This window comes from Atheta coriaria, unplaced genomic scaffold (assembly GCF_025399875.1).
Source record: "Atheta coriaria isolate IRGN ID8LTWV9N9 unplaced genomic scaffold, Caltech_Dcor_3.1 hic_scaffold_9_pilon, whole genome shotgun sequence".
Taxonomy (NCBI): domain Eukaryota; kingdom Metazoa; phylum Arthropoda; class Insecta; order Coleoptera; family Staphylinidae; genus Dalotia; species Dalotia coriaria.
This window is the reverse complement of record NW_027045451.1, coordinates 11,916,147-11,941,185: the sequence shown is the minus strand read 5'-3', so window position 1 is coordinate 11,941,185 and position 25,039 is coordinate 11,916,147. Positions and strand designations below refer to the sequence as shown.

Genomic DNA, 25,039 nt, shown 5'->3' with positions numbered 1-25,039 from the left:
TCTGAATACCTGTAATAAAAACTTGAATGCAAATGAAAAGAAACCCTCCTGAGATATAGGCCAATTCAGTTGCAATAACTTTTTTAAAAAGTTTCTTTCAACCGTTGAAAAAAATACAATAAAAAATATACTTACTTAACCTATTTTGGTTGATTTCCAGCCCCTGTCCATTTCAACACTCATAAGTAACTAACTCTGTTATGACACAAAACATTCATTACCCGCTTGTTTCATAATGCAAAGCGTGTGCGAAACTGCAAAGCAGCAAAACTTCCCAGGCTAAGATTTTGCGCTCAACTGAAGGTTTCTTCATTAAATTATTCATGGGAACGTCTCCGAGGAGCGATTATGCCCGCAGTGCCATCTCAGGAAACGCAAATAAAATCGACGTCGCAGCATACCAAAAAAATAAAGCCACAAAAAATATCACGGAAAGATGTTTCCGGATTTTGCAGCCACGTGGAAAGCGGAACATTATCGTGATAACGATCGCTATCGAAGTTCTTATGGTAAATTCAACGAAGGCACAAAAACCCGACGGGAATCTAAAGGGCTGAAAGACCGTAGGAGCATTCTGAAAGAGAGCTTCTTGGAAAACACACGGAAATACTTTTTAGGCGCAGGTAATGCATTAAACGTAGGTGGGTAGCCAAGTATTAGGATATTATCAGCGGCGGAGAAATACGAGAATCGAGATATCTCCAAAAGAAACGCCGAAAATAGAAGTGGAACTGGGTAAATGTTGAAAGTTGTAAATTGAGGAATAAATGTGAAAATAACATGATATTGGCGTGAGTGCGTACGAACGTGAGGCGAATTAATAACAGAGGGTAAACATATTGAAGGGGACAACAAGATGGAAAAAATATTTAATAAAATACTCTGCCAATCAAATTGTAGTGCTCCAGGTAATTGAAAATAAATATTTGAAGAATATTATAGAACTTACTTCTTGAATTACACACAGTATAAGAGAGAAAACATTTTATTTGTGGTTTTTAAGTGTTAGTGCTGACATCTATCAACAAAAAGTAGAAAATAGTAAAAAACAGAATGAGGTAAGGCTACAGGTTTCTATTTAATAAGTTTGTGATATATACGTAATGTAGTGGTATAAATGTGTAAATATGTATGTTTGTAACCGTTTCACGCCTAAACTACTGAATAAAATTTGATAAAATTAAATACAGGAGTAGATAAGACTATGAAAAGGATATTAGCTACTTTTCGTTGCCAAAATAAATCTTAATCAAAGCAAAACATTAAAATTACTAAAATAATACACAATATTCCAAAAAATACAAATTTATTCAATAAAACGCTGTGTTTACATTTAGTCTCGGTTCTTCACCCCAGAGAAAACCCTTAAATCCTCAAATTGTGTGAAAATTATATTCAAGTGGTATAAGAATACTAACGACACACAGAATATAAATCGCGCAAAAAGTTGTCTAGTTTGCACGAATAATTTTATCCCCGGTCTAACATTTAGAAAAAAAAAGACACGCTCCCATCATCATCTATTCTCTAACGGATTAACTTTTTGCACCGCCAACATGCGCTCATATTGTGGGTATAAATTTATTTCAATTTGCAACACTTTATACTTTACACTTCTAGTCATAGAGATATGAAGTTTATGATGCGAAAAAATGTTGGGAATATTATATGGATAAAACCTGGAACGTGAAACGGTTTGCACACACGTGACGCACATTTTAATACATATTTAGTTTTAGGGTATAGTTGATAGTTGATAGTTTATAAATGGAAACATGGGTATAACGGATATTAAATTTGAAATAAACTTGTTTGTAGGCGATTGATGACTGACTGACATCACCATAAAATCGATCGTAAGAGAAGAGATAACATCGTCACGTTCATTGACATTTATTTATGGTTTATTCACGGAGTGGAAAGTGAAAGAAAGTAAAAAGATTGAAATTCGAAATTAATGTGTCGTATATTTTTCTTCTTATCTCGGATAACATTAGTTGTTTAAAAAATATCACAATGTTCACATTTATTCTTATAAATCATCTTAAATCGACCAATAACTTTAGCTATAATCTTATTTTTTATATTAATATTATGTTTGCAATTCTTACAATTACTTCTTTTGAGTTCGATGAGTATATACCTTGATAAATTCATTTGTTATACAATTCCATTATGTATTTAAAATAGTTTATTTACAGCAATTACAAAATTATTCATTTTATGGGTTGCAGCATGATTTTTATATAATTTTTGTTTTATTTTACTTTTAAAGTAGAATTTTATTTACTTTAGTCGTGTTTTTATTTTTAGTTTAAATTTAAATAAATCTAGTCTTTTATTGTTTACATAACGTGATGTAAAGTGTAAATGGGTCGTTAGGGTGTTAAAAATTTAATGAAGTATTTGATTTATTAGAAAATTGTTTATAATCTGAGTTTTTAAAATGTTTTTTGATGTAAAACGAGTAAATTATAAAGGTTTTAGAGCATAACTTTTTACTTAACCTCAATAATTCACTATTTTCATTAAAAACAACATATTTTAGTTGAATTCACTTTAAAATTCATGCTGCAACCATATTTTTACATTTTGTGAACATAATTAATATTTCAACACGTAAACTGTTATTTCATTTACAATAATTTAATTAATTTATCATTACATACTAATATTTGGTAAGTACACGATATAAAAATATTTATAAAATATTTTTCGCTCAATTTAAACCTAAAACTATAAAACTAACATAACTAATATTTACCTATATCAAAATAATTGACAATCAGATTACGAAATTAATTAAATCGCTTGTGTCATTTTGAAGCTTTAAACAAACAAAACAGGTTGAATTTATAGGCTTTTGACGTGCGTTGGTTACTGACGCGATATTATATTTACATTTATTGTAGCTTTCAGACAAGCCAATCGGCGTGACGGATATAATGTGGCAAATGAATATTGCACGAGCTGATTTTAATTAATAATCGTGAATTGTGAATAATAGATTGCCCGGACGCCCAAAATATATCTGATTACTGTCATTGCCAATTGTGCGTTTGTTTAACTTTAGTTACATATGTTTAAACAGATTAATATGTAATGATATTTTGTAGATTTAACAAACTGATTTGTTTAGATGAAATAATGTCCAATTAATGTGGTATAAAGTGAATGTTTAACTGAATATTTAAAACTAGCTGTCGCGCCTGACATCGTTCTCTTGAAATGATAGTTAATATTAAATGTATTTAATTTAGTTTTAGTATTTTGATACAGTAATTGCCCAAATTAAATGTTTTAAGTTTAATAATATTGAAATATACAAAATTTATTTAGCAAAAACGTAATTTATTTATATTGCCTATTATATCAAGCAACATAACCTCATTTGTAATCAATTTTTTTGTTTCTTAATTTTACAAGAAACTTTCTGATGTTTTAACAAATATTTCGTTAATTAAGTCATTAGCAAACCCTACAAATTGAAAATTATATAAATCGAGTTTTCGGTTCTTTAGTTATTTATAATTAAACGTGACATCAACGATTTTGCATTATGAATATATATATAAATATATATATTGACATGTAAACAACTTATGCAACCAAACACGCGCTTCGTTAGACGCAACCATAAAAAGAATTTCATAATGCGTAATTTTTTGCGCAAATATTTACTCAGACACATTCCGATAATTTCCAAAATTCAATTCCTTGTTATTTTTGGAATTTATTGTAGCCAGCGATAAAAATACACGACGCGTCGTCAGCTCCCCTAAAAGCAAAATGCGACCTGATCCGAGCGCAAATATCTCCGCACACGTGAATAAACAGACGGAGGCGATGTAAGAAAATATCGAAAAACGACAATGAGAAACCTTTTCTTTGATAGATGCGAACACTCTTTGAACACGCGACAATCACAGCGAAATGAAACGCATTCCAGGTACAAGTATCTTCTGCTGTCGTTACGGTTCGAAATGACGCAAACGCATTCATTAAAAATCTCGCACTCTCCAAGGTATTACATTGCTGAAATCACTTTTAACAAACACAAATCTCAACTCCTCAAGGAGATACAGATCAAACAAATATACAATAAATATTTTTGTTTCCCAACAAAATCCAAGCAGTTTTTAATTACGTATAAAGCTTCAAAATGAGACTTCGTTGTAATATAGATTTCCTTCCATGCATAAAACAATGAATAATGAAGTATAATGGGTTGCCTATGTTACACAAACAGTCTTATGTGAATTATTTCTTTGAAGATACATTTTACTTTTTAATTACATCACAGTCTCGTCGTTGTTGTCCACACGCATGTCAAGCTCAACATCGGTGAGCTCGGTGAGTTCCTCATCGTTGACGCGCACATGGTGACGGCGCGGTTTACCACCGCCGCCGCCATCCCCCGACGATCAGGTGTTAGTCGTCGTGACAATCCACCGACGTTGATTGTACTGCGCTACGTAGGGTCGATGATGCGGATGGTGTGGATGATGATAGTGTCCGCGACCGTTGCTCACAAGCGGTTGTCCTACACCGCCACCGCTGCCACCACCGCCGCCACTTCCGCCCATACTACCCGGTTGTTTGACGCGGTTTCCGTTGCAGAACGACCAGCGTGTGAAGGGACGCAGGGACGTGCTCTCCACCGCACCTGAGGAGTTACTTGTACTGTTACCTGCGCGGGACGGAGCAAAAAGTTTGCAATTGTAATACGCTTATACGATCGTTTCGACCTTTTCGCTATTAAAGAACACTAAAGAACAGACAAACAGACGAAGACAAGCAGTCAGTCGGATCGGCCGTGTGTGTACAAAATGAACAATCAGCGACATTTGCTCCTCCTTTGTGAGGGCGGAGCTAGCGGGATGGAAGGAGTGGCTTGATGGACGGATGACGTGGATGGGCGGGGCACTTACCAGCTGCGGAAGTGTAGTTATTGTTGCGGTTGGTCGTGTAGTGTCGGATCAACAGTCGTGGTAATTCACGATTAAATGTCAAATAGATCCATGGATTCACGCAGCTGTTTAAACTGTACAGGAGTGTCAATATCGTAAAGCACGGTCCTGGAAAACACAAAAACAAAAAAAGTTATCTCTGAATTTCGATATATTTAAATATTTTACGTTTTGTATGTTTACTGTTTGGTGGTAACTGCTAAATGCGAAGTGCGGATATTTATTTGATCTGGGATTTAGGACATCCCATCGCAGTCGTTTATTTTCCCGCGCATATTTTCATAATCTCGCTTACAACGCTGGATTTTTATTGTTTTCATTATGTGGAAAAGCGCGCGGTGAAAATAAATAAATATTATCCAACACATTGTTGCCAACCGGAAATTTACAACTTTAATTAACTCCGCCGTGCCATTAACACCTTTCAGCCCGAAGGTGATATATTTAAACCACAACAAAACTAAATAACTGATATAAAAGTGAATAATTTGTTTTTTCACTATAATTGTTTATATAATAGGATTGAATTTGGATAAAAATCGGATTAAAAGTCATACATGGCTAAAGTTAAAATTGGAATTAATTCTATATAAATATAAATAGTATTGTAACTATCAAGTGACTAAACGGGAGTTTTTGTCACCAAATTGATTTAAAACGAGCGAAGCGAACATTTAATCATTTCATTCATTTCATATAGTGTTGTGGTGTACCGTAGGCAAATGCGCAAGTGTAAGCTCCACCCCGTGACTAAAACTCGCGATTAAAGTACTTTAGTCACGGTCCATGTTTAAAGTACCTCTTTTTGTATCTAAAAACCGTGAAAAAAGGTAAAAATGTAATAAAACTCAATGTGATGCATTTTTGACTTATGTGCATTAAAGTTTTAGAAGGCGCATCCCAGAACATAAAATATTATAGACAATAATTAGTTATGAGTACACTCGAGATCGTGCCAAATAAAACATTTAATACCTATTATTGTTATATGCATTAATTTACTTTATTAGAAAATTACTACCACCTGAGATACAGTAAGATCCCTAGTTTGCAATAAACTCAAATTTTAAACTCTACTTAAAACCTAATCCAATCCTGAAACCGATTTTTCCCTTACTATGCATTACTACACTAAAACTTTAAAAACAATTTCCAATATACTCGTACTGTGACTATCAGCGAGCTGGAACGGCTTGTTGCAAACTTTGTCAACTGTGACCCGATTAAGTGTAACCGACTCGAACAGAAGCGCCCCGAACGGGGTTAAGTACTACTACGCGCGAGAGCATAAACCCATTTCATTTTTATGCCCCACGTAACTCCATGTTGTAGCAACATTCAACTTACGCGTCTCGCACGACTCATACGAGCAATAAACAAGATGGCACGGGACGAGCTTTTAAAGACTTCATTGTTACAGCTTTCGTTTAAGCATCAACAGAATAGTACCAATAAACAATCGTCTTGTTCGTCGGAAAGTACATGCCAACAACAAGAAGTTATTTTCTTAATGAAAAAGTTTCCGGATGTTTGTGTTTGTGTTGTGTTGGAAGTGTGAAAACCGGAAATCAACAGTAGTGCTTTTCATTCTCATTATTTTCCTATTAGTCTCAATCCGAACTTTTTTCATTTTATTTTTATTTTTTATTTTTCTCATTCAATTCTTGATGCTGCTGTTGTTGTTAGGATAAACCCGCTAATGGATTTCTTATTTTTATGTTTTATTCTTTAAACACTTTTTCATTACGACGCAAAAAAATCTTTTTGTTATTTTTTCTCATTTTAACACTTTAATAACCTTTTAGTATTTGTGGGGTAAAAAAAGGTTGCTACTTTCTGATACATCAAAAAGGCAGTAAAACGTCAACCAAAAGCAGGCAAAAAGAGTGAAATCCGCAAACGAATGCAGTTTTTTTCCTGCGCGCTGTTTGCTTTGCGGTGGGTAAATTGCGATTGGAGCGTGGAGCAATTGTGTTTTCATTACGATTCGCCGCCCGGTACGCGATTGAACGACTGTTTTAATATTATCCTAAGCTCGGGGTATCTTTCAGTGTTTTCATGCCTACCACTCAAGATTGCGCGCACTTTGTTTGCTTGCCATTTCAGTGTTGAGGGTACTGAGTGAAAAATACGAACGCTCGGAATTGTTTGTTTTATAATTGAAAAGTTACACTCACAAGGCAGAAAAACAAGTTTGCATCGATACAGAAATATAGGTCAGAGTAATTGAAAGAGTTAAAAGATAAAAAAATGTAAATTTCAATTTTTAACTATTTTAAATCATAATTTTTAATATTTTAACATTTATTCTGCTATTCGGGGTCAAGGCAAATACAACAAATCAAAGATCATCAAAATCTGACCAACCATTCTTGAGTTATTCATGATGTAACTAACACGACTTATTTTCTTTAAAACACTCACTTTATATTATATTTTTGTTACAAAAAGTAGTCTATGTCATTCTCCTAGAATAAATCTACCTCTATCCCAAAATTCATCAAATTTGATTGAGTGGTTTACTCGTGAAAATGAAACAAACAAACATTTTCATTTCTTACACTAGAATACATGACGTTACCAAACAAATTGAAATTAAATTAAAATAAATTATCTTTTTGTGTGTTCTTACCATCGAGAAAAGGACTTTTGTGCGCATTGGGATCCCACGTCGCCCACAGATGCGCCGAGATGAACGGCGTCGAGCACACCACGTACATGACAATGACGGCGATCGTCTGCTTCACGGTGTTGATCTTCGCGCGTGAGATAAGCGGCGCACGCTTCGGCGGCAGGCTGGACTTGTAATGCGTGAAGGACGAATTGGTCGACACGTTCCGCGGCCGCAGACCAAGGTCGCCAACACTGCTGTGCCAAATTTCGTGGCAAATACAGCTGTATGTCACGATCAGCACGATCAGCGGGATGATGAACACCGATATTCCGTACCTACGCATACAAATGTACACATTGTACTGGCTTAGTGTATTCGTCGTGTATACTTGGTTGCATACAATGATATAAAGGTTATGTATTATATTGTGTTTTGGAGTGAAATGAAAAATAGGTTTTTTAATATTACAACTAAACGAAATCCAACAGACAAATAAATCTAATAACTGACATGGGGTCGACAGCGGACATGAATCTACTAAATTTATCCTTTTATCTCAGTGTTTATGTTTCCAATGGAAAAGCAGAAAGAAAACGAAATTCATTCTTTAAGTAAACAAAAAATAATCTTGAATGGATTAAATGTTTCATTTCTGGACATTCCAGACATCTTCCGGTTATTTGACAATTTCTCAACGAAATAGAAAATAAACAATAGCGGGAAATGCGGGAAAGGACAAAAATATTTATAAAATTGCTTAGAGTAGGCTGACACTCTACACAATGAGTGTAGACCTAAAAGAAACGGAGCAGCAATGATTTCCCAAACGTGTCAAACCGTTTTTTGCTACTACCACACAAAAAAAGAAGAAATAGATGACGAAAGAAGACGAATGGTTTCACGATTATTTTGTCTGAGATCAATTCGACGTTTACACATTTTTGGAATTAAGTTTACTCACCACGTGACGTACATACGTTCGCCCCAGGCTTGAGGAAATGTCGCCCAGCAATCAAACACGCCGGGGGCGACTTCTTGATAAGAGAATATTGTCAGCTGGAAAACAAAAGAAATAAGAATTAATTATAGTGCTCAAAAATTCTACTAAAATTGAAATAAATGTTATAATTGATTAACAAATGATGTTAATTTACAACAAATTATAAACAAACTTTTATCATGATATTGGAAATATATTTTTTTATACATTGGCAATTAAAAAATATTTTGGACATAAATATATTTCACGTTATTTAATTTAAACTGTAACTCAATATGGAAAAATGTATGAAAATTTTTTATTGATTTTAAAATTTACAAACGTAATTAAATTGTACGCGCATTTAAATTATTTCACATTTTTAGTTTAAAAAACTATTTTATTTTGAATATTATTTTAGTTATTGTGATATAAAGTTGAAAAATGTGTAAATTCTATCTATTTACATATAAAAAATAGTTGTGTTAGTTACATCTCGTATAACTCAAGAACGGCTGGATAGATTTTGATGATTTATGACTTATGGATTTTATTTTTGTCCGAAATGACAGAATAACTATTAAAATATTGGAAATTGTGACTCAAACAGTGTTAAATGAAGGATAAAAATTGTTATAGAGATTCATTTATAGCTATAGCTAAATAATTGATTCCGAGATGGCGCTAAAGTGCATTATTTTCAATTCTGATTTCTTTAAAATATAATAAGAAGCTACTTACTAAAAAAATCAACCAGTTTTTTTTAAAATTAATTTGTTTATAATAATTTTATAATCAATATTATATAATAAATGTTGCATGTTGTTAATTACCAATTAAATTAGCAACAATTTAATACTAAACCAATGTCTGTCTCATAATTAGTTACTTAATTATGAAATAACAAAAACTAACAAACTTAATTGCGCCAAAAAAAATCAGCGCTAAAAGTTCTAATTAAAATTGATGAATGCAAATAGTTCAAGCATACTTTGTGATGTACACAGCCAACAAGAAAATTTAATAAAAGTTTAATGAATATTAATGAACGAGGACAATAACGCAGATAGCATACGAAAACAACTTAATGAAGAAATTAATTACAAATTCATGAATGAAAAAACAAAAGCCTTTATGTCGTATTTATATCCTGTTGGCTGTTGTGTGACTGCGTGTGTTTTTATTTTGATGTTAGCTGTAAAGACAAGAAGTATCTCGGAAGATTAGGGAAGTCAAACAAATGTAAATACTATAAATATTATTCATGGCCGTTCAGAAGAGCAAACGCAGAATGAAACCCAAATGCAAGAATAACAAGCATAAGAAGCAGAATGTACGAGTATCCTGGATGAATCGGACAGAAACTGTTTTGCATATAAATTCACGTCAGAGTTTACAAAGTCTTTGGTTCTGCATCGTTGCATCAGAGATAAATACGTTTTTGAGAATTTTAGGTTTTTTTGATGTTTAAAATTTATGTTTACGTATTTGTGCACAAAAGAATATTTTTAAAGTTTTGAAGTTTTGAAAAGTTTGTCAAGCAAAACTACTTTTGGTATAAACTATATACCTTTATAGTTTCGGTTCTATGCGATTATACAACTCACCTAAAATTTATTTTTTAACATTATTTTTAACATTTTTAATATAATAATTTATTTTTTTGACTTTCACCTACAAAACCACAATTTTTCCACGGTTTTGAGACATAGAAAATGATATTTTAAATACGGACGGCCAAAGCCGTGACTAAAATACTTTAGTCACGGGTTTTAGGCACGGGATGGAGCTCGCGCCTGCGCATTTGCCTACGCTATATCAGAACACTATATAAAAACAATTTATTCTTATTTCATAGTTGCTTATACATAATATTACATTTTGCGTGTTTAAAAATTAATTTTACGCACTTAATACACTATAAATAATAATAAGTCACAATATTTAACAAAAAAAAACAATATTTGTAATAATATTTTGTCTAAATTTTCCTTTTATCAAAAATGATAACATCCTGTGCCTCTGCACGCTATACAATGTGTCTATTGTAAATGATTTTTTGAATAATTCATGCAATTTCACAATGGGCGCGCGCAAATCTAATTTCGAAAGCAAATTTAACCGAATTATGAATGTCGTGCTTTTCACGTCAACCGGAGGGTGTGTGTTTACGTCCCAAAGACCTTTTACAGCGGACCATGACTATTTCAACGCGAGCGCGAACACAATTAGTCCGCCGCACGATGATTGCCAACTAATTGCCTAAATTAGAAGTTATGCCGTGTCTCGAAGACTTTATTATCCTTTCAAGTAAATTACCCAATCCCCTCATATTATAATACATAGCATATAGCATCTTTAACATGCTATAGATAAATTAATTTTGCATTAATTTCCGAACACACTGTATGCGTCGGATAATTAAATGTAATGAGGAAAGTTTGACGCGTGGTTGATTGTGTGGTTTATTGCGTAGGCGTGCGTTCAACAACAACGTACGACACTTGAATGTTCAAGGACGAAAAGTTGAAACAATCAGGATGTACGTGAAGAATGCCTAAACTTTCAAGTAGATTTATGGCTCACGAAAGATAGAAAACTGAAAGTGACTTTTTATCAACAAGTTTCTTAAATTTTGCTAAAAATTATTTTTTCTGTTTTTGAATTTAAGATTTATTTTTTGTTGTTATGTGCTATGAGAACAATCTCATGTTATCCTTGAAAGGACTCACTTGAAGCTGAGACATAAATAAGCAGCATTCTTTGTGTCGCTGTGTGCAAAACAATTTTCAGTGAATTTGCTTACGATTTACAATCGTCGGCGTAACGTTGTATGTTGTGCGGACAGGATAAAAGAAAAAGGACGAAATAAATATACAGCTTCCTTGCTGGCTTTGCTGCCAGCTCAAGCTCATGGCCGGTATAAATAGAGTTAAATGTATTAGAAAAGCTCATTCAGAAATGTTTCAAACCATTCCGATGCAAATCCTCGTAAAATCCTCAAGATACAAAAAAATGTTCCTTTTTTTCAGTATGCAAAGTAATTTTTACATTATAAATAAACTATCTTTCCAAGGATAATACCGATTTTATATTTTGGTAGTCTGTTAATTAATTTTGTGGCATTAAGGCGGTAAAAGTAATTTTTATTATTGCTCAATCATCCTGTATATAAATAAACTATTATCCTGTGAATTCAAACACCCCAGGGTGTGATTTATAAAACGGCGATTTTTACACGTCGCCGTAAAATTGCTACGCTTTAGCGCTTCCAAAAGGACTTTAAATGTCCTGTGAGTCTTCGCGGCATGCAGTCTTCTAGCAAGTCTATACAAATCGCCTAGCAATGCCGAACGCGCCTCGAGCATCATCAATTTTTTACTCTTCGGTGCGTCGAAGAGTCCAAGCAATAAGTGCAATCGTTGGAAAATCAACAGCTGGTGGTAAATTTTAAATCTAAACAGCCATTTGCTTTCAAAAACTGCCAAACGATTTATCAAACAAGCATTCAGTGCATTTCAGTTTTATGATTAGTGTGCTTTCAAAAGTTAATGAAATACTAACTGAAATTTTTGTCATTTTAGAATAAATAATTAGAAATTTGTCAAAATTTACGGAAATAAAAGTTGTAAATGAATAAAGAAAATATGAAAATTAAAGATAAAAAGTTTTTAATAAATTAAACTAGTTTTTCTATAATTATGTCCAAATACAAAGTTTTATGTCTTTTTATGCATTTCAAAGAATATTTTCACAAATACAATGAGTCTATGTCCTTGTATAAGATTTAATTTAGCTTTAAACAAAATTTTATCAAAATTGGTTAAGTGGATTAAACGTGAATCTGTTACAAACAGACAAATACACTTTCAAATACATTGGAAATAGATACAAAAATAGAGATTTTATTTCACGACGTGAAAATAACATTATTCATATTCTTACCATCTTATTACTTAAATTAAAATATAATAAATGACTGAAAACCGCATATAAATAAAAATAAAGTTTTTAAAATAAAATGTTTAAAATGTTTTCGTGCACTCCGATAAGTGCTCCATTGTAATGGAAAGTATATGAAAGTGTTGACCAGAATAAAACAAAATCCCTCCAAGTTTGATCGTAAAGGTAGCGCTTCACTCTGTTATATTTATCGACGGGTTAAATGTTAGGTGAATGCAATAACCATTATTCTTTGTCGCCGTTGCAGGCGTTGCACGCGCATTGTTCGAGATGTTTGCTTCCCAAAAATTGGGTCAAGCGAAATGCTATAATCCGCCAGTTGGCACATCGTGGCGTAAAGTTGAAAATCGTGCGAGATCATAAATAGATCATTCTTGCTAAAAGTTAAAGTTTTTCTTTCTAATTCAATTTAATTTTATGTTCGGAAGGCAAGTGATAAAAATTTAATTAAACTCATAACCCACTTCAATATTTATTATTCATAAGATCAAATTAGATAAAAATTAAATGTTGGTCGAGCAAATATTGATAACAAAAAAATGTTAGCTTGTTCAACATTTTAATATAAAAATTGTAGGTGGTCTACTTTCTGAAATGTTCATGTAATTTCGTAAAATGCAACAGTTGTTTGCGAAGTAAACTTTCGCCTGTCTCGAAATTGCGCGCAGGCTCAGACGCAGTTGACAGAGTTTGATAAATGTGTCAATAAATCATTTTACGTCGCTTATTAGCATTAAGCTCGTTTATCTCGCGCATGATTGAAATACATCTAATATTGAAATATCGACAGAGCTCAATGACACAGCTCGAAGTAACAGGAAACTGCAATTTTGAATCTAAAATATAAAAATGAATCGCAAAATCTGTTGGAAAGCGAATAACTCAACAACGCCTAGACCAATTTGGCCAATTCTTTTGTTTAAATGATCGTTAAAGTCCAAGGATGGTTTTACGGCAAGAAAAATTCGAATAATTGCCGGGAAAACCCTAAAGACAGCCTTTTTCTATGGTATAAAAGTAGGCATTGAGATTCAATCATAGTTATAGTTAAATAGTTGAATTCGAGATGGCGCGCTGAAGTGCATTGTTAGCAATTCTTTATATAATTAATTGCTTAAATTAAAATTGCGAATCATATTGATAGAATTGACACATATCTACTATATCTAGAACAAGAGAGTGAAAACGAATTACATTTTTATTAAACACTACCGAGACGAAGTCGCGGACAAAAGGTCGTAAATCATAAAAATGAATATGTAAAATTAAATTTAATTCATTTAGAGTAATTAATATTAAAGGAAAGGAGTCAAAGCTCCGTGTCAATTTTAACAGTTAGGGTTAAGGTTGTATGTCTTGTTGAATAATTACACTATTGGCGGTTTAACGTACGCGACAATCTTCCTCATCACTCTGGAGCTTTCCAGAGCTTTGGTGCTTTTCAACGTCTTCGCGTTCATTTCCGCACTCTTCGTTGTTCCGCTTCGTTTCACTGTGAGTTAATTAAAATTATTTATGTTCGTCAGGCGTCGTGCATCAATTCGAACTTTGAGGTTACATTGTTAGGTTAGTTTCATAGACGTCAACTAAAATTATTATTAAGAGCGGGTTTTGAGGTGTGTTTTAGAAAAGACGCGTCAATTGTTGCAATAAAACTGGAATATCAATGAAAATGAGAACTGTAGAATATTGACAAATATTCAGTATTAAAGAGCAATTTATTCCTCATTGGATGCATATAGCTTTTTTTGTTAATTTGCATTATATGAGGAATGCGAGTCAAAAATCAATTTTTTTTCAGTGCCTTTAAAACTTTCTCATAAATAAAAAACTATAAGCAATATGTATTAATCTAAATCAAAGTGGAAAAAGTTTGTCCTTTTTTTAGTTTTCAGGGTAAATTGTCCAGAAAACTCAACTAAATGACAAAAAATTTATAAAGTAGGATACTAGGATGAAAGGACGACAGGAGACTATCTGATTCCAAGTTTTTAACTCGTTTTTTACCAAAGGCTATCTGCGTGACAGGCAAAAAACTTGCGAAGCGTAAAATATGAAAAAAGTGCAAATGTTTCACGCCCTTGCACTCGCGCTAAAGTGGCAAAAAATGACAGAGATGAGAAGATAGAGCAGAATTCAACAGTTATAACGAGTGCAAAAATGTTAAAAGTCCAAACAAGAGTAAGTAGCTACTTGAACAAACGAGCATTCTCTGTTTTATTATTTAATGTGCCCGTGTACGAGTATTACAAACTTGACGAATATTTTTTTGCAATTTACAACGACTTGTGAAACGTAACGAATTAAATTTAGTTTTCCACATGGAAAATTAATAAAAACAATTTTTTAATTTATATTATATTTATTAGTTAATTATTATTTTGATTTGCATAACGATATAATGCGCATGCGCAAAATGCAAATATCTGCAAATGAATTCAACACGGAAAAAAGGCTTAGTTTCCGCTTCTAGTAATTAATAATTAATTTTCCGCTTCAGAAATTTAGGACAATAGAATTGAATATTACTGTACAACGGGCGTTTTTTCCAAATGCAAAATGCGTAATTCCAGGAATATTTTTTGCACGTGTCCGAACTTGTGCCTGTAATTTCCATGAAATGTTTTCTAAAAAGTCCGTTTGTTGACATTGGCAGATATCGTGTTTTATTATCTAGAATAAAACAAAAATTTCGAAATCCATTTGTGTCGGCATAAATGCGAATATCCTTCGCCGGCGGACCATTTACAGCGGGATATGATTTCAATCTGTTTGCGTTCGTAATTAAGCAATCAATGGCCACGCACAGTTTGGCACGTTTTCAATGAGAAAAAATTAGCATGAAAATTGTTTGCGTATTCATTAGACAATTTGAAAATAATCATCAAATGGTACATTTTATATTTAAATGGTAATTTTAGGTATTTGAATGTTGAATGTGTAAAGTTAGGGTTTTAGGCACGCGGAGAATTTGACTTTTAGAATAAAATTGTATTCTATTGGAAATTAAAAGTATAGATTGTATGACAGAGTGTATATAATATTTATATATACGAGTACCCTAGTAAAACAATCCTTATTTTTAATATTATGAGTATAAATGTGAAAGTAAGTTTTTGTTTTTTTGTTTGTTTGTTGCGCTTTCATGTGGAAAATACTCAAACGAACATTATGAAATATTGCGCACATATTTTTAAGAGTATTGCAAAGAACATAGGATACTTTGAATTACAAAATAACAATCCTCTTTTTAAAAGTTAAAAACTTATATTAATTTAAACCGAGATGGCAATAAAATGCTTTATTTCAGTTTAAATTCAAACTGAGAATTTTTTTTGCAAAAGCGGTATAGAATAGATCCTAGAAACCGGAAAATAAATAGTGAAATTATTTTTTATTATAATCTACGTAGTGTCCAACTTTTGTACATGAGGGTGTAACGTTGTAATCAAAGTACTATTATCTACTTTTATCCTTTTAATTGTACTCTTTGAATTGTTGGCAACTTCGGTGGGCGTTACAGTGGCGTTAATAAAGCACTGGAACTAAGGATGTTGGAATACGCAGTTAACCGGAAAACTGGAGAACGCAAATTACTACTTAGCGCAGGGGTAATTAAAGGATTATACACGTTCTACACGTTTAGCGCTTGGACGAGTTCCAGAATGAAAAAATAAACGTAAAAGTAGTAAAAATCCATTTGCCATCGCACAGTATTTGACTACTCTATATTTTATGGTAATTATGCATTTATTTTTCGAATTATTTTATGATAAAGAAGCTACAATATTTAGAAAATCAAATGATAAGTAGATTTGATATGTAGAACTTTAATTTGGGTGAACACAATTTAAATAAAAAGTCTCTTTTCTGTTATTTCCAAACACTCAAGCACAGTTAATCAAAAGTAGTGACAAGGTCTACTCCGGCTTATCACACAATTTATTAATAGGTTGATTGGATTTCAAGTAATTAAATAATAACCACAACTATATAGTTTAAGAAGCCGTGATGGCCAGACGTTCGTCAGTTTAAAGGATTCTCTACACTATCCTTATTTTTCAATCGTCTTGAAATGTACTATTAACAATCAAAAAATTAACGTTCTTGCAGTTTTTATTGTGGTGTGCAAAATAACACCCAGTATCTCCCAAACTATATGACTTTTTTATAGTTTCTCACCACCATGTTAGAGTTAAAGGGTTCCCTATACGATGCATACATTTTCAACCCCCTAGCACTTCTGAAATTGCTCAAAAGTGTTTTTGAAAGTAGCATTTTTCATAAAGTATATAAATATAGTGTAGAAAACACCTTGTATCTCGTGAACGAATTGATATTTTTCAAGTTTGTTACCGCCATATTAAAGCCCGAGAGTTTCTCTGCACAATGCATACCATGTCAATCTTTTATCCCTTTTAAAATTGACCCAAAATTTTCTTAAAATCGACAGTTTTCAAAAAATTAAAAACATTGCGCCCATAGCTCCCTGTATCTCGCGAACTAATTGAATTTTTAAGTTTATCACGGCAATGGTAAAGTTCGACAGTCTCCCTACAAAATGCATTCCTCTTCGATTTTCTATCCCTTCCGGAAGTGTCCTAAAATGCCCTTTAAAAATTGGAATTTTTCAAAATAATTGAAAACATGCTGTGCGAAACACTCTGTATCTAGTGAACTAATTGACTTCTTTAAAATTTGTCACCGCCATATAAAAGATTACAAGTTTCTCTACACGACGCATGTCTTTCGAATCTTCCAGTCCTTTCGGAAGTGCCCTGAAATGCCTTTTGAAAATTAGCATTTTTCAAAAAGTTGAAAACATGGTGTGAAAAGCACCCTGTATCTTGAGAACTAATTGACTTTTTTGAAGTTTTTACCGTCAGCTTAAAGTTCGAAAGTTTCCTACACGATGCATACTATTTCGAGCCTGTAGCCCTTTTGAAAGTGCCCTAAAATGCCCTTCAAAAGTTGGCATTTAAAAAATTGAAAACATGCAGTGCAAAACACTCTGTAGCTCGTGAACTAATTAACTTTTTAGAATTTGTCACCGGCATATTAAAGTTAAATAGTTCCTCTACACGATGCATGCCTTTCGAATCCTCTAGCCCTTCCGGAAAATGCCTTTTGAAAATTGGCATTTTTCAAAAGGCAGAAAACATGGTGTGAAAAACACACTGTATCTTGAAAACTATTTGACTTATTTAAAGTTTTTTACCGCCATCTTAAAGTTCGAGAGTCTCTCTACGAGATCCATATCTATCCAACCCCCTAACCCATCCAGAAGTGCCCTAAAAAGCACTTCGAAAATAGCTATTTTTGTCTCAAAAATTGCCATTTTTGTCCCAAAAATTTCATTATTTGGTCGAATAACAGGGCCGATCTTTCTTGTTAAAATTTTTTTCGGTCGAAGAACAGGGTCGAATTTTTGTCTTAATTTTTTTTCGTCAAAACGGTTGAATTTTTTGGTCGAATAACAGGGTTGAACTTTTTTCTTAAATTTTTTTTACTTGAACAACAGAGTCGAACTTTTTTCTTAAAATTTTCCCGTCGAAACATTAAATTAAAAGGTTGGAATTTTGAATTCCTAAACGATAAAATAGTATTTTTTTTACATTTAATAAAAGTTATTAATTATGAAAAAAATGGCGGAGGCGCCTAACATTTAAAAGAGTTGTTTAATTAAATATTGAGGACTACCTCATTGTGTAGAGGGGCTCTTAATGATACAATTTAAACAACTTTTTACTTAATAGCAGTAAAGAAGTCTTCAGTAAATCTCATTAAGTGAAATGTGCACTCCCATCGAGACTTAAGAATCAATTATCTCAGGAGCTAATAGAGATAAACAAAAACCAAAAACACCCCGATGACCAGCATCAATTCCTAGATAAGATAACATTAAAAAAATTGAAATATAACATGTACCTACCTACAAAAATTTCCACTGCGATTTTCTCGGAAAATAATAAAGATAGAAAAGTATTTTCTTCTTTTTGTCCAAGCCATGATATGGATCTATAAAATGGCAGATTTAGTTTTTAAATTTTCCAAAGTTGACCAAACACCACTCAAAAAGATCAAGAGGGTTACGCTTTTTGGACTCAAAAAAATTTTTTTAAGCTAGAAGAAAATGGAAAACGCTAATCGATTGAGTTTTCCAAGGGGATGAAAGATATCAAGTCAGTTTTCCGAGAACATCATTATTTCGGTTAATTAGTAGTAAATTCAAAACTGATCGAATAAAACTACCGCTCCGATTTTCCTTAATCTTTCCCAATTGAAGTAAGACATTGCCAGGATTCCATTAATCCAGGTTTGGTTGCCCTATCTTAATTAGCTATCAAGTTATTAACCATTTTAAATTATTACATAAGTGTTGATAAGTGAAAATTTTAATATGTGATATAGTATGAAATTTGATTCTACATACAAATATGAAAACCGTTTTTCTCTATCTCTATCTCACATCACAACCATGAACGATTCAATAAACAAAGAGTCGAATTCAAATTATACTTCTATGGTCATTCCGAGGTGTCGCTAAGATGTCCTTTTAGACTAAAAATCTTCGCGCGGTTTTATCATATTGGTGTTGTAAAGTATTGTAAACATACACATTTGTTATCGCAACAGCGTATTTTGTCAACTTACATTGACTTTATTTCATTTTACGCTTGAAATTAAATCATAGAAGGAAAACATATTTAAATAATTAATTTTTTTAAATAATTTATCAACAGATATTATGTAATATATAATCCATTACTATATAAAATGTATGTTTACATTCTGGTGTTTATTTTAATAATGCTGCTGATTGAAATCCGTGTTCTTGCGAGCGATTACAGGTACACGGTTACTTCGCCATTCAATTCTATGTTCAATCACTTATCAAATGCCCGATTCAATAACACTAGCAGACGATTTCAAGCTAAACTCTTAAAATTTTTCCGAGATGTCGCTAGAATGTCCGTTATAACTAAAAATATTCCCGCGATCATATCGACGTTGCAATGTTTTGTACACATGGGCTATCGCAGAGTTTTATCAATACACGTCCGCTTCATCTCATTTCGCGCTAGAAATATTAGGAAAAATTTATTTCAAATAATAAATGTAAAGAATATGAAAAAGAATCTTCTACTTTATCATAAACTACCTCATCTTTCGTGGTTTGCATTCTGTCACTACCCCAATAGCAGTTATTATCAATTTACATTGATTGAGAATGTTTAAATAAATCATCTAGTTTTATGATTAATTAACACATCACGGGCTCTTATTCTAAAAGAATATAACCCCTTATAGAACTTCATCTAAATTTAATTCTAAAATGATTTGTTTTTGTTCGACGAAACCCCAAAACCATAAAACTACAATTTCACACATTTCTCCGTATTTTCAGTTAATCTGTAGTAAATAGCCTCTTGAATCATGCCAAACTCAATACACTACACATTTGAATAACTAAGTTATCACAATTTAAATGTTGACTTACTAATCAAATGCAAACACAAACATGACATGTAATAGTTAAACTTGTTATCGACGCAATCGTAATTTCTATGTTAATACTCATAATTATCATTGAATTGCTCCGAGGGCGTTTCGACTTAAACATAAACGTAAACGTACACAATTATAGATGTATTGAATAATTTATGACGATTCCGAGAAATATCTTGAAATTCCACGAAATGAGAATTAACATGGTCTGCCTTTCACACATCAGTACTACCACGCATGCGCTGTTAATACTCTATTACTATTACTAAACTTGTGTAATATACGAGTATGTTACAAGCGCAACCACTAAAAATCGATATTCCTGAAGGATGAAATCAGTTTGCACGAAAGCATCTCAATAACGTCGAATCTCTAGTTCGGTGCCATCCCGTTGGATGATTGATGCACAACAATGGATTATGCAGGTGGTGCTCGTGCGGAATATAAACCGATGCGAAGTGCCATCCTAAGAGCACTCCAGGCGTGAGTGTAACCGATACAAATCTATCGCCGGCGAATGCTTAAAACCCTCACGAATTTAACAATGACTTTGATTATTTCGCTTGTCAAATGTGTCACTGTCATACTCGTGAAATACGAGTATCTATGGCACATATTTTATTTATCAACATTTAAATTTATACATTGATATTTTTCGCCCGTTTTGAGCGTCAATCAGTAAAAATGTCCTTTTATTTCGCACACCCGCTGGGAATTGTCAATATTCATATTGAACAAGAGCTTTTAACACAAGGAATGAAAATGGGGTTTTATACTGAAAGAATTATTTATCTCCGTGCCAAATTGATAAATACGTATGGTGGGTAGAGGAATTCTGCGAACAATGACGTCGAACGGAATGATACAGGAATGATTCTCAAATCGAAAACGCAGAGTGGAAATAGATATTCGGCACTTATAAGGGTTGAAAATGTTGGAATTAAGCCAAAAACGTACATGGAGGACAAGCGTAGGAAGCAAAGTATAAATAACGACCACCGAGCACCCTTGATCGTATTCCTATTGATAGTATCTATCAATAGATACCTATTACCTTACTTATATACAATGTGTTCAAATATTTTCGATTTTAAATTTTGAAATAAATTTTTGACGTGATAACGTCTTTAAAATCGTTTTAGTCGGGTGACATGTTCAGAAACTTGTCACGAGGCCTCTCGAGGTCGATCGCTATAACGAGAGAGAGACGGACCGATCTCCCGTCTCATCTCGAGCGCTGCCAGTCATTCCGTGAAACTTGTCACGCGGAATCCACACGAGCGGAGGCAGGCATAGCGTTCGAGTGAGTGGACCGATCTTCCGTCTCTCTCACTCTAGCGGCATACAAACGAATGGAGATTTTCTCGTGCGGTTAAGTTTTCGTTGAATGTTTAACAGTGACACAAAATGTGAAGTGCAAGTGAAGTGTTACAACAATTGCAACAAAAACTTATATCACCAATATGATGTTATCACGTAAACATCTCGATCGTAAATCTACTTTACAAACCATTTTTTTCACAAAATCTACTATTTGACGTGAATTTGTAGTATGTCATTTTGTTAAATCCGTTATTATGCTGCGTAGGTAGAATTTTTCGTTTAGTTATGTTGCTGTCATCATGATATGGATTTACTTTTCTGAACGAAAATAAATGAAGCGTAGAAAAACTGTGGGCGTGGATGAAAATATTTCTTTTTTTCATTATCGTTATACCTCGAGATTTTAGAACTTTCCTGGAAGATGAAATTTTGACAGAAATTCCTACTCTCATTATAAAATAATGACGGGTTGAGGATATTTCTGGATAATGGACATATTTGAAATTGTCGATATTTTTAGATTAAATTTTATTTATTTTTCTTTTATATAATTTGTCAATTTTAGTAATTGTTAAAGTTTAAATTAAAAGTGTGAACTCCAAAGTATATTGGCTTGCAATGACTTGCAATGTTTTTGACATTACAAAGCAAAAACGACTTTTTTAATTTTCGCTAAAACCTGCTCCTTGGGCTATTTTCTCCCCATTGGAATTTAAAAAGATTCTCTTCAGATATAGAATCCAACTTTTTTAAAATTTTAATAATAATTTCCATCTAAATTATATCAAAACAAAACAAAATCCTAAAAAAAACTTTCCAGGCTTCCTTCATGTATGTAATTAGTCAGAGTAGAGATACAAGATAACAGGTGGGAGTAAATTTGAGATACATAATAGCGATGGATAAGAACATGTCGGGATGATATGAGAACTGAATTCATGCTGTAACTTCCCAGGTAAATGTTGTTCGCAAGCAGTGGAGCATGTGTCGGGGGTGAACGGTGAGAACAATAACATGTTGTCGGATTACCACGCTCCCACGATGCAGTAACATCGCGCCCTGCTACCACCACCGTAATGCTGGAGGTCCTTTGTGAGTTATGCTCATATGACTAGCGCCAATGACGTCGACGCATCACATGGCTAAAATTAAGCAGCGGAGTAATTTACGTGCGAACTGCCATGAATGTCATGGGACGAAGCCATTATGCAACTACCATGAGTAGGAATCAAGATAATGAATGTGTATTTATTAAGTTAATTAATTTTTGATGTCCATGTGCTAAATATAATCATTTGGTTGAAAAAGTTTGCAAAATTAGTGTTTTAATATGTTATTTCAATTTTGGTAGTGCGGAAAGGATATTTTATAAAATAAATTAGGTTTTGCATGCAATTTCTCCTATGTTATGGTAAAATTTTAATTAATTTTTTTATTTCTTGATTAAGATCTATTTAGAGTAATTCGCATCAATAAGATTGGCAATTTTATTTAAAAAAAAATATGAATGCACATTAACGCCATCATCAATTCATATCCATTGAATATCCATACCAATTTTTATCTTTAATTTAACACCCTGTACATCACAATTTTTGCCAATTGAATAATTATTCTGCTATTTGAGGTCAAGACAAATCATAAAAATCATAAATGATCAAAATCTATCCAGTCGATCTTGAGTTATAAATGATTTAACTAACACAATTCTATATAAATATGTAAAATGCCAGTTTTAGTTAGTTTAGCGTGGGCAAGGGTTATGTTATGTTTTTGTATGCTAAATAAACAAAAATATTTTGAGGATATTTTAATTTTAAAATCATTGTTATTTAAGGATAATTGGCTACTTAACACACGACTGTAGAAAATTATTCTATACCAGAATTTAGTAAAATAATTTATATAATGTAAAGTCAGAGAAGTAAATTAAGTTCAAGAAATCAAAATATTTTCTTCCATATTAAGTAGGTAAAATGTTTTTGACGCTAGATAAATTTTAAACACTTTAGAAACAATTAACTTTTAGATTCTTTGTTGAATGTTGATTTTGACGTTATTGTTTACCAAAACTAGGCATTTCCGAATTAATTCACCAACTTACAGCGTATTCCCTGATGTGTTTTTGAGTGATGTGCATGATAGGTCTTTAGTTCCGCGCAGACAAGACTATGTTGTTCAGTTGACTTATTATAAACTTGCAAACAAATCAAAACTAAACATTTCAGACGTTTTCAATATGCTCGCAGATTAATTTTAACTCTGCACTCTTCTATTATGAAACGCTGACGATGTAAATTTCATAAATTAATAACGCAGTACTCGTATTTGCATACAGTTTAAGCATTTCCTAGCAAAGAATGTAATATATAAAAGTGTCCGACCAAATGTTTCACCGACAGTAAATTTTAGTACACAGAAATTAATAATAACTACGGTTCTAGAACTTTTGGTCGGACGTTAGTTCCTAGTTCGTAGTTGAGAAGCAATCACTGCTCCAAATGAGCACACAGCAGATTAATTGCGCTAGGAAAGAAGCTTGTTTCTTGCGCCAAGAAGAACAAAGCCGAATCCAGGCACGATTCACTGGATGCGCGTTTCTGCTTGCCAAGAGTGCGATGACAATGCACAAGAAAACAAGAAAGGGCGAAGAAGAGAAGCGAGAAATGTCAAAAGGACTCGATTGCGTGCAAACAATCCGAGGGCTAAGTGCGGCCAATAATTGAGAATAATATGAGGCGATGTTAGTGTTCATTGTGCAGTTGTAATGGCGAACACTGAATGCTGAATGCTGAATGCAGCTGTAATAGAAATAGTGGTTGACTATTCCAACCATTGCTCAGCTGCGTAATTGCAGACGTTGCAGCAAGGAACCAATCAGTAGACGAGGAAGTGGGCAATTAATTTGGCGAACAAATGATCAACATTTACAAAATCATTTTAGAAAATTGGGATGACCTAACATAAGCTAAATTAACATAACCTTAAATAAAGACTATTTTAATGGAAAATAAATTTACAAATAATTGATTTTTGACCCACAATTTAATTGTTCAATTTTAAAATTTTTGTAAAATTGTAATTTTTAGTTTATTCTTACTGTATTTAACAATAAATTGCCTAAAAAAAGAAAATCCACTCATTAAATTTTCAATTTTAGTTAAAAGAAGTGAGAAATGTTAAAAATGCACATTAACTCCATTCAATTATTGAGCTATTTTAACAATTATTCTGCTATTACAAACGAAGATGAATCGAACAAATCATAGATTATCAAAATCTGTCCATCCGTTCTTGAGTTATACACGTTTTAACTAACTCGACTTCGTTTTATATACATAGATGTCATTTTTTTCCGTTTTTAAAATACTTGCATTTCAAAAATATTTAAATAACAACAAATCAAAATATGTACATAAAAAGTTATCCATATTTATTCGAGTTTTATTCGTTTCAATTTTCTCATTGGTTTATTCCTCGAGAGGATAACATACACCATGTCTGTATGTTACCAAGACCTCAAGTAGCTTCTTTCACTTTTCAACATTCGTACCATTCGCAATATCTGTTAGATTTCCGCCCGTCATTCCATACGGAATGCGTAAGAAATAGATTTTCAACGCGTGCGGCAACCAAGAGAAACTTGGATGGTTTTGCTTGTCGTGCTTGGAAGGATTCTGC

The 25,039-nt window shown here is 32.8% G+C and overlaps 1 protein-coding gene across 3 annotated transcripts in view; it reads right to left on the bottom strand.

Annotated features, from left to right (window-relative positions):
* Positions 1 to 1,947: 1,947 nt before the first annotated feature.
* Positions 1,948 to 25,039, bottom strand: part of LOC135798883 (oxytocin receptor-like) — a 59,235-nt gene continuing 36,143 nt past the window's right edge. Inside the window, exons 3-6 of one of the 3 annotated variants that reach the window (XM_065311861.1) lie at positions 8,546 to 8,640; positions 7,603 to 7,919; positions 4,932 to 5,078; positions 1,948 to 4,690 (exon numbers count right to left, since the gene is read on the bottom strand). In XM_065311861.1, coding sequence (XP_065167933.1) covers positions 4,425 to 4,690; positions 4,932 to 5,078; positions 7,603 to 7,919; positions 8,546 to 8,640 — 825 coding nt within the window. In that variant the 3' untranslated portion in view covers positions 1,948 to 4,424. Of the gene's footprint in view, positions 4,769 to 4,931; positions 5,079 to 7,602; positions 7,920 to 8,545; positions 8,641 to 25,039 lie in introns of all 3 variants that reach the window. The other 2 variants (XM_065311862.1, XM_065311863.1) reach the window with 2 other exon arrangements.